The sequence below is a fragment of the Lactuca sativa genome, chromosome 2 (assembly GCF_002870075.4).
Source record: "Lactuca sativa cultivar Salinas chromosome 2, Lsat_Salinas_v11, whole genome shotgun sequence".
NCBI lineage: Eukaryota > Viridiplantae > Streptophyta > Magnoliopsida > Asterales > Asteraceae > Lactuca > Lactuca sativa.
Window position 1 is genome coordinate 190,592,742 of NC_056624.2, and position 9,835 is coordinate 190,602,576.

General features: G+C 37.4%; 1 protein-coding gene across 1 annotated transcript; it reads left to right on the top strand.

Moving 5' to 3' along the window:
- The first annotated feature begins 7,257 nt into the window (after positions 1-7,257).
- Positions 7,258-9,410, top strand: LOC111901430 (uncharacterized). The gene is made up of 4 exons (XM_023897280.3): positions 7,258-7,442; positions 8,038-8,171; positions 8,344-8,462; positions 8,955-9,410. Exons 2-4 carry the CDS (start codon positions 8,084-8,086, stop codon positions 9,066-9,068), a joined length of 321 nt encoding a protein of 106 aa, XP_023753048.1. The 5' UTR covers positions 7,258-7,442; positions 8,038-8,083; the 3' UTR covers positions 9,069-9,410.
- Positions 9,411-9,835: the final 425 nt, after the last annotated feature.

The following is a 9,835-nucleotide window of genomic DNA, read 5'->3' on the forward strand; positions in this document are numbered from 1 at the left end:
AAGAGAAAGAAAAAGATTGACATTTTCATATGTGGATCATTTTTTGTATTCAATTATTATAGTTGGAAAAGAGATAGTCGTCTATCATCCTTCAAAGATTTAGGTTTCTCAAGTATATGCTTTGTGTGATTTTTGGGGTTGTGTTCCTTTATTAGGTGGGTTATAGGTCGACATGTCTATTGGGGAATATGAATCTTGATGAATGGGTTTTTATGTTCATTTGGAGCTCTTTTTTAGGTTCAAAATGGGCAATACTGTATGAGTTGTTGCCTTTATTTTAGCTTGAATCCTGGTGTTGAGCTATGTTTCAGGTTTAAAATCGATTTTTAGTTTTGTTTTTATTTTTGTTTCAAGATATATAGTATGCTAATCCACAACCATCTTATTCATGATGTATATTCTTTAAGAATGTTATTTAGGCTTTTGAATGTTTCATATCAAGTAGATTAATGGTCGTCATTGTGTCGATAATGATATGATGTAAATAGGTGAATTTTCACTACTGAAGTTTAGGTGGCAATGTGTAGCTCCCCAAGAAAATTGAATCCCATTGTATGTTCCTGTTTATAAACGTACGATTATTGTGATGATTCCAAATGTTTGAAGACATGTGTGAAGGAGAGTCGAAGGAATGAGTGGAGTTTCATCATATTTGGGTTAAAAGATACAAAAGGTATTTCTGTTGGATCAGGCCCCTGTAAAGATCAAAGGTAGTATACCCAAATAAAGAAAAACACAGAATTATAGGAAAAGATTCCCTGTTTTCTCCTTCTTATTTCTGATAATCAAAACAAAGACTTACAGGCTTTAAATAGCAAAACAAAACAAAGTAACTACAAAGCTAAAACTGAATAAATGTGTGCTCCTAACTAGGTGGCAACTAAGCCACTTATTCCTATTGACAAGGTCAATACAAGACCAAGTCAGAATTACTTTTCTTCCACATACTTCCCCTTAATTCTGAACTTTGTCCTCGAGCCTTATAACTCCCAAAAGGTCTCTCATCTCTAAGAACTTGAGTCTTGGCAAAGCTTTTGTCAAGGGATCTGCTCTTTGTTCCTCACCACTGATGTGTTTCACATCAATTTGCTTCCTTTCAATACAACCCCGTATGAAATGAAACTTAGTGTCAATGTGTTTGCTCCTCCCATGAAAAATAGGATTCTGCATAAGAGCTATGGCTGACTTGTTGTCTACATACATCCTGACACTTTCTTCCTTCCAGGCGGTTAGCTCCTTCAACAAACTTCTTAAACAGAGTGCTTGGCATGCTGTTGCGGTTGCAGCCATGAATTCTGCTTCACACGAAGACAAGGCTACAGTTCGTTGTTTCTGGGATGACCATGTTATTGGATTCCCAGAAAAATAAAACACCATCCCCGTTGTGCCTTTTCTGCCATCAACATCCATTCCATAGCTGCTATCACTGAATCCAATCAACTTTCTATCTCCACCCTTCTTGTATACTAGACCATAGTTGATTGTCCCTTTTAGGTACCTTAGAATGTGTTTAACTGCCTTGAGGTGGCTCTCCTTAGGTGACTCCATGTACCTGCTCGTTACTCCAATTGAGTAGCTCAAATCCGGTCTTGAGTGAATAAGGTAACGGAGGCTGCCAATCAGGCGTCGGTAATCAGTGGCATTGACTGGCACTCCATCTTCATCTTTTGTTAGAGCAAGCCTTGGTTCCATTGGGTATTTTGATGGGTTACAATCTCCCATGCCTGCTATTTGTAATATCTTCTTAGCATAACCGGTTTGGCTGATTGTGATACCTCCATGCCCTTGTTGGACTTCTATCCCCAGGTAATAGGATAGGCTTCCCATATCACTCATGTCAAAATTCTTTAGCATCCACCTTTTGAATTCAGCCACCAGCTCCTCACTTGGACCTGTCACGATTAGGTCGTCTACATAAACACCCACAATCAAGGTGTTATTTGATTTCTGGAGCTTGTATACGGCATATTCCTGTGGGCACCTTTGGAATCCCATCTCTTTCAAGGTCTTGTCAAGTCGATCATTCCAAGCTCTTGGTGCTTGTCGCAAGCCATAGAGCGCCTTGTTAAGCTTGTAGACCATGTTTTCTTTTCCAGCAATGACAAAACCTGTTGGTTGAGTAACATACACCTCTTCCTGTAGAATTCCATTCAAAAACACAGATTTCACATCCAAGTGATGAACTTTCCACCCTTCACTTGCTGCCAATGCCAGTACCAAGCGAATTGTCTCCAGACGAGCCACCGGTGCAAAGGCCTCATCAAAGTCTACACCCTTTTGTTGTACATATCCCTTTGCGACGATTCTGGCTTTGTGTTTTGTTACTTTCCCTTCTGCGTTCTTTTTCAACTTGAATACCCACTTCAGTCCTATCGCCTTTTGCCCTTTAGGGAGATGAGTCAATTTCCATGTATTGTTGTTTTCAACTGATTCCAGTTCTTGTTTCATCGCATTTCTCTATTCTTTGTCACCTGAAGCTTCTTCATACGTGGTGGGTTCTTCACCTGCGTACATTAGCATCTCTGAATCATCTTCCATCTCCTGGGTTTCGTTATAAATGTCTGTTAAGGCCCTAAATCCTCGAACAGGGGTATCATCGTACGTGGACCTGTCTACGTCTTCTTCTGATGCTAGACTCGTGGAGTCTCCTGGACTTATTGGGACTTCGCTCACAGGAGGTGAATGATCTGCTGGTGTTGTGGATGACTGATACCCATGCGGTGGCGAACTAGGGCTTCCAATTTCTCCTAATGTTGGATCGGGTTCCTCCATCGTATCTTGGGCTATTCCTTCACTAGGGAACCTGACCCAAGAATTACTTAGTATTGGGCCTTCACAGAGGACTTTAGCCCAATCCCATTTCCTTTTCTCTTCAAATACGACATCTCTTGATACATATATTCTATTTCGTTTAGGGCAATACAACCGGAACGCCTTACTTCCTGCCTCGTTTCCCAAATACACCATTTGTTCACTTCTATCTCCCAACTTTGTGAGTTTATTCGTTGGTATCTTTACGTGAGCTACACAACCGAACACTCTAAAGTGCTCCAACGTTGGCTTCATCTCCTATAGAGCCTCATATGGAGTCATGTCTTTTACTCCTCTTGTTGGGACTCAGTTTAAAATCTGCACGGCGTGGCGAACGGCTTCTCCCCACAGTGTTTCTGGGACATCCATGGCTTTCAGCAAGGACCTGGTGGTTTCAAGAATTGTACGGTTCCGGCGTTCTACCACCCCATTCTGTTGAGGGGAATAAGGTGCAGTCAATTGCCTCTTGATTCCTTCCCGATTGCAGAACTCAGTGAATTCATTTTACGTGAATTCACCTCCTCGATATGTGCGCAACAATTTTAATTTGTATTTCCCTTCACCTTCTACTCGATTCTTGAACTTCTTGAAGGCAGTGAAAGCTTCACTTTTGTCTTTGATCATCGACACCCACATGTATCTGCTGTAGTCATCTACCATGAGAAGGAAGTATCGGTTTCCAGCTAGTGTTTGGGGCGTTATAGGACCGCACAAATCTGCATGAATCAGTTCAAGAGCTTGCACGCCACTGTGCTACTTTCGGGAACAGATATCGGGTCTGTTTGGAAACTAAACATCCCTCACAAATTTGTGTGGGATGCTGAATTCTTGGCACTCCCCGCACCATATCCTTTACCACCATAGACTCGATCACACGGAAGTTTACGTGACCCAATCTTGCGTGCCACAGCCATGCTGTATCATCTAGGCTTGCACTAAGCCACACAGGTTGTGTTGTATGCAGGACAATCTTGTACAACCTGTTCTTTGAACGTTGTACCTTCATTATCAACCTGTTGCTAGCATCATGAACCCTTAAGAATTCATGAAGCATCTCGATCTTGTATCCCACTTATGTCATCTGTCCTAGGCTAAGTATATTACTTTGTAAAGCTGGGATGTAATATACCTCAAAGATGACTTGTTGCTCTCCATTTTTGCATTCCAAGAGAATTGTACCCCTTCCTTTGATCTGAACTTTAGACCCATCCCCAAAACGCACCTGCCCTGTTACTCTTTCATCAAGTTCTGCAAAGTACTCACGCACCCCTGTTATGTGGTTACTGGCCCCATTATCCAAGTACCATGTATCCTTCTCATTTTCTTTTGTTGCTGGGAACACTTTGTCTTCATTAAACAGTACCCAGTTATCTATATCTTCACCCCAGACAGTTAATAAAAGAGCATGTTCTTCTTCATGTACCTGTGTGAGATTGACATCAGCCTCCTTCCTCTTAGGATCGGGGCATTCCGATGCATAGTGTCCAAACACATCACAGTTGAAGCACTTTATTTGACTCTTGTCTCTTCCCTTTACTTGACCATTGTCTCGAGATTGTTGGTGATTACCCCGACCACCTCTACCCCTTGAGCCTCCTCTTCCTCCACGATGGCCTCCTCGACCTCCCCTCTCGCTGTGAGATGAGCCACGGCCTCTTCCTGCTGAGTTGGTGGAGTTTTTGTTTGACTTTTGACCCATTTGCTCCTCTGATCGGGTGAGCAACAGACCAGCTTCAACATTAGTGGTTTCGGTGCGACTTCTCAACCGATCCTCATACACTTTAAGTCTTCCTATAGCTTCTTCAAATGGCATGGTATCGAAATCTGAATATTGTTCAATGGAGGCTACAAGTTGTAGATACTTTTTTGGGATAGAATCAAGCAACTTCCTCACCAAAGTGCTGTCTTCTATTGTTGCACCAAGACTGATGTATTTTGAGTTAATACCACTCAACTTTCCTGCAAATTCATCTATGGTCTCTCCTTCTTTCATCCTCAGTGCATCAAACTCACTCTTGAGTGAGTGCAATCTTGCCTTTTGCACTCGATCTGCACCCAGGTACCGAATTTTCAAAGATTCTCACACTTCTTTTGCAGTTTTCTTCTTGGCCACCTGCATGAAAATATCCTCTGGTATTGCTTGGAAAATGTAGGCCCATGCCATCTTATTCTTCTTCTCGTCAACAGTCACTCTGACAGTTGGTTCTATGGATTCCCAAACACCTTGAGCATCCATGATAGCCTCCATCTTGATTGCCCACGTGGTATAGTTTGTTGAAGTCAACAATGGACATTGGAACGACACACCACCGTTATCTCTTGGTACCTGTTGACTGGAACCTGTCATGTTGTCATGTCTTATGTATTTGGGCATAAATAAGAAAGCTCTGATACCAAGTGTTGGATCAGGCTCGTGTAAAGATCAAAGGTAGTATACCCAAATAAAGAAAAACACAGAATTGTAGGAAAAGATTCCCTGTTTTCTCCTTCTTATTTCTGATAATCAAAACAAAGACTTACAGGCTTTAAATAGCAAAACAAAACAAAGTAACTGCAAAGCTAAAACTGAATAAACGTGTGCTCCTAACTAGGTGGCAACTAAGCCACTTATTCCTATTGACAAGGTCAATTGAAGACCAAGTCAGAATTACTTTTCTTCCACAATTTCAAGCTATGCTTATTGTTGTATTTTTATGTTTGATAACTTAATTTATACATTTATTGTCTTAGATTTAGTTTGCAAAATAAGCATAATGGTTTTAAAACGCAAGGGTAGTATCGTCAATTAGAAAGCAACCATCAGAAAAGATGAACGTAGATTTAGTTTGCAAAATAAGCATAATGGTTTTAAAACGCAAGGGTAGTATCGTCAATTAGAAAGCAACCATCAGAAAAGATGAACGTGACTCCACTAATACCTTTTTGTAGTAGTTTTACTCTTGATTAAGTCTACTGTTACCTTTTTTTTTTATTGTGGTGTTTCCAAGTACTATCATTATATTACATATTCTTCCATGCAAGATATAATATGCATGGGTTTGGATAGTTGAGAATGATTTGGACAGCTGAGATGCTTAAACCACTACCAGATAGCCTAAAAAATACATAATGAGGTGTGATGTTTGGTATGGAACGTAGAAAATTACAGATTGTTTAGTTGATTTGTGTGTGTGTGTGTGTATGCTAGAGAGGGAAGAAAAGTTTAACTTTACTCTTTGTTTAGTTTTGTTAATGGCTGGCAACAATCCATTATTATTGTTAGGGACTGGTGAGAAGGCTTCATGTTGTTCTGCTGCTATTTAATTGTCCTCACCAAGTTGTGCTCCATTTTGGTTGTTGATGGTTATACATTTGCACATGCAGTCGGTATAATTGAAAGTTCACTGGAATTTTGTGTTAAACATTTGATGTGTAGTCGATTTTTCCCCACTCTTATGTAGCTGCTCAACCTTGTGCATATTACAATGTGGCTGATTTTACCCTTGGGGTCATATTTAGGCTTAATCATGCTATCTTATTTATGCTTAGTAATGTTGTTGTCTATTTAAATAGTAATTGTAAAATACATGTTTTTAAATCAGGTACAATGAGTAGAAATAACGTTTTTCATTTACTCATTAGTTAATTACTTTTTGATTTTGACATGTTAAAAAACAATGTAAAGTTGTTCCTTATGTTAAAGAGTTGTGGCGAAGATAGTTTTGTAGATTTTAATATTTATATTTTCATGATGTACTTTTTGAACGATAGTTGGGTTTTTGTTTTTTCTAATTTTAATTTGAACAATATAGTAATTTACATATTTTGCATGATTGAATTTAAAAACTGTGGCTTTGTTTGTCATATCTTTAAATTTTGTATACATTTTTAGTTTTATTTAGTATTATCAATAAAAAACGCAAATGCAAAAAATCTCAAAATAAAAAACCCTAAAATCGATAAAATCTCAAAATAAAAGACCCTAAAAACAATATAGAAGATAGATCCCAACTTCTTGAGTAGCTTTCATTGTTGGCTGTCCAAAAATTTGTTTCAATGTCACCAACAAAATTGCATAACTAAAAATTAAAGCAAAATTTTGATAAAGAAACAAAAATCAACTGAGGATAATAACACAATTATTGATCTTCAATAGGATGCTTAGTAGATATATTGAAATACTTACTTTGGTCAGTATATCATTTATATTTATATAAAAGATCATTTGTATTTATATAAAAGTATTACTAAAACAATATGTTTATAATATATTAAACTTTATATTTTTTTTTTAAATACTCACATCTGGTATTTGTTCTGTCAAAACATTGCTCGCTAGTTTTATTGTATGTCTTCGTTAAATTGTTGCTTACTTTTATGCTCGTGTTGTTGCCTTTTGTCCACAATATAAAAGGCCGAAAAAGTTGGACCATTTTCATTTGGTAAGTAAGGGCTAGCAAGGAAGAAAGCCTAATACGAAAGCCCAAGATAGTTTGTTTCGATGCCCAAAGTCCCAAACTCACATCTTTACGAATTCAGAGAATTCTTCTCCGTCAAGCTGGGCGACGACGAAGAGTCGAAGACAGGAGGGATCAGTCCGAACACCGATCTATTGTTGTTAGTTGCCAACGTTGAAAACTAGCTTTCAGAAGGTAAGATCTTTATTCCTTTTTCCGCTTAGTAATTGATGAGATTTGCTGCTAATGTCACGAACCCTATTAGGAAATATCGCGCTCCGGCTTCCTGTTTCTGGTTTATTTTTTCAAGTAATTGACTTGATTGTTTGGAGTTTATGCATTATTTAAGGAGAAGCGAAGGAACTATTGTGTTATTAATGGTGCCCATAACCTGTTTGTTAAATTGCCTAAGTGCGTTTTGCCTCCATTTTTATTTATTTTGGTTAGAGAAGCAAGGCGCTCTTTCGTTTATGCTTTCGTTAAGGGCTCATTTAGCACAGATGCAAGATAGATGTTAAGCAGGCATCACTACCATCATATCATCATATGTACAGTTTGCTAACACACATTGCTAGATTAACTGTGATTTTTAGGGACAAAAACTCAACTAACGTGACTGAAGTAACAATGCGACTGATCATTCTAGGGCTTTGCTCATATATACATTTGCTTTCTATAGTGTACATATCAATACATTGTAATCAAAATTAGATCCCTGTTATCACACATTTACGCTGTACACTTTTAGGGTTTTGACCATCTTTCTAAAGTAATGCATTTTTTTTTGTAGTTTTCTTGGGTTTGGGCTGTTTTTCTTTGGTTAAGATAACAAAAGAATGAGTATAGAGAAGGAAGAAGTGGTAGTTTTACCTAGAAGAAAAGTATCATGCACTACCTCCTTCGATAATCTCTGGTTCTGCTATTGTAAGTCTTTGCTCTCTCTCAGTTTTTCTCTTTCTCTTTCCCTGTGTATGTGTATGTCTGATTTTTATATGCACATGAGTTCAAGATTTATGATACCCTCTCATTGAATTTAGAAAAAAAAAGTATCTATACACATTTAATATGCAACTGAAACTTTTTGTGATCATGGCAGCTCCAGTACATCAATTGCAACAATATTATAGACTTGGATCCCTTGATAATTGTTCTGGGAAGTGGAATGCTATGATTGATTGCTTAAAACTGAAAACAAAAAGGTCTCACGAAGTTCAGGTACTTTCATCTCCTTATTATAATTTGTAAACAATGTATTGTTACATATTATCCCTGAACATGTTTTTCCACTCTATTTGTCAGCATTCTATGTTATGTTAAGTGTTGACATAATCAAATCTTAATTGTTTTCTTCATTTTCATGTCCTTAGCATGTAAGTAACATTAAAGTAGTGGGATGCGTGTATCATGTATGTTGTATATTATTTTAACATACATGATACATGCTAGTATGATACTATCTATCACTTGAGTCATGGGTACAAGATTATATTCCACTTGCGTGAGTGGTTTTGCTTTTCTTTTGGCTAAAGCATCTTTGATATGAAAAGGAAAGACGACACCAACTTTTCTACAAATCATCATCCATCTTTTGAATTCCTGTTTAGGAGAGCTTTTCAGGGAGCCTTTCTAGCTCTTTAATCTTTTTGTTCTTTAAAAAAAGTGAAGACTCAATTAAGAGAACTAACAAGATTCAAGTAATGAATGCAGGAAATTCTTGAAACCCGTGAGAAGGAAAAGACCCACATTTGGTCTTTTAGGACGCCAGAAGAAGCGGCATCTCATTGGAATGACTTGTTTGGACATGTAAATGATGCTGAATGAGAGGTTTATTAGGAGGGGTGTTATAGTAATTTTACTCAAAAAATGACAAAATATAGATAAGAAGAAAACTTTAATGATGAAAGCGGATGTTTTATTTATGAAATTTGTTTTGTTAATTAATGGGTAATTCGAACAATAATTACGGGGATCCATTCCCCCAAAAAGTGGTAAATTTTGTAAAACGTTATGCTCAAGTGGGCCTATGTGTCCTAGACTTTGGGTACAAAGCGATGAAAATGATTCAATGATTGTACAATGATATAGTCATTAAATGGATTTCTTGTTGAACTCGATTTAAATTAATATTGTTTAATTATCCAAAGGCAAAAAATTTAAACGTTATGATTCTTTTTGTTTATTTGTTTGTCGGTTGAAGGTGACAAATGACAACGAGGGGTATAGACTATAATAGACTATAGAGCATTGAAGTGTTATTGGCCATTAGTTTTGAGTATATCATCAATAATGATTTTTTCCCACCGACGATGTATGTTGCATCAACTTTCAATTTTCAAGTATCTCTATCAAATATCATCACATCATCATATGACAAGTATCCTAAATTGATCTTTAGACAAAATGTCATTTTTGCTTGATGTTTTTAAGGATTGTTAGTTGTGACGTGTAAGTAAATAAGAAATTAAAGATGATAAAGCAAAAGTAAAGTAGTATTAGGTAAACCAAAAGCAATGGAATGGGGTGGGGTGGCTATATTTAGTAAGAATTGGTAGGGCTAAAATGGACAAATAAAATAATGCTTTAAGGAC

What these genes read in the sequence shown, in the direction of transcription:
- LOC111901430 (XM_023897280.3), top strand. Translation starts at nt 8,084, where the DNA reads ATGAGTATAGAGAAGGAAGAAGTGGTAGTTTTACCTAGAAGAAAAGTA. An exon ending in TAATCTCTGGTTCTGCTATT is followed by an intron (nt 8,172 to 8,343) that starts GTAAGTCTTTGC and finishes TGATCATGGCAG; the next exon opens with CTCCAGTACATCAATTGCAA. An exon ending in AAAGGTCTCACGAAGTTCAG is followed by an intron (nt 8,463 to 8,954) that starts GTACTTTCATCT and finishes TAATGAATGCAG; the next exon opens with GAAATTCTTGAAACCCGTGA.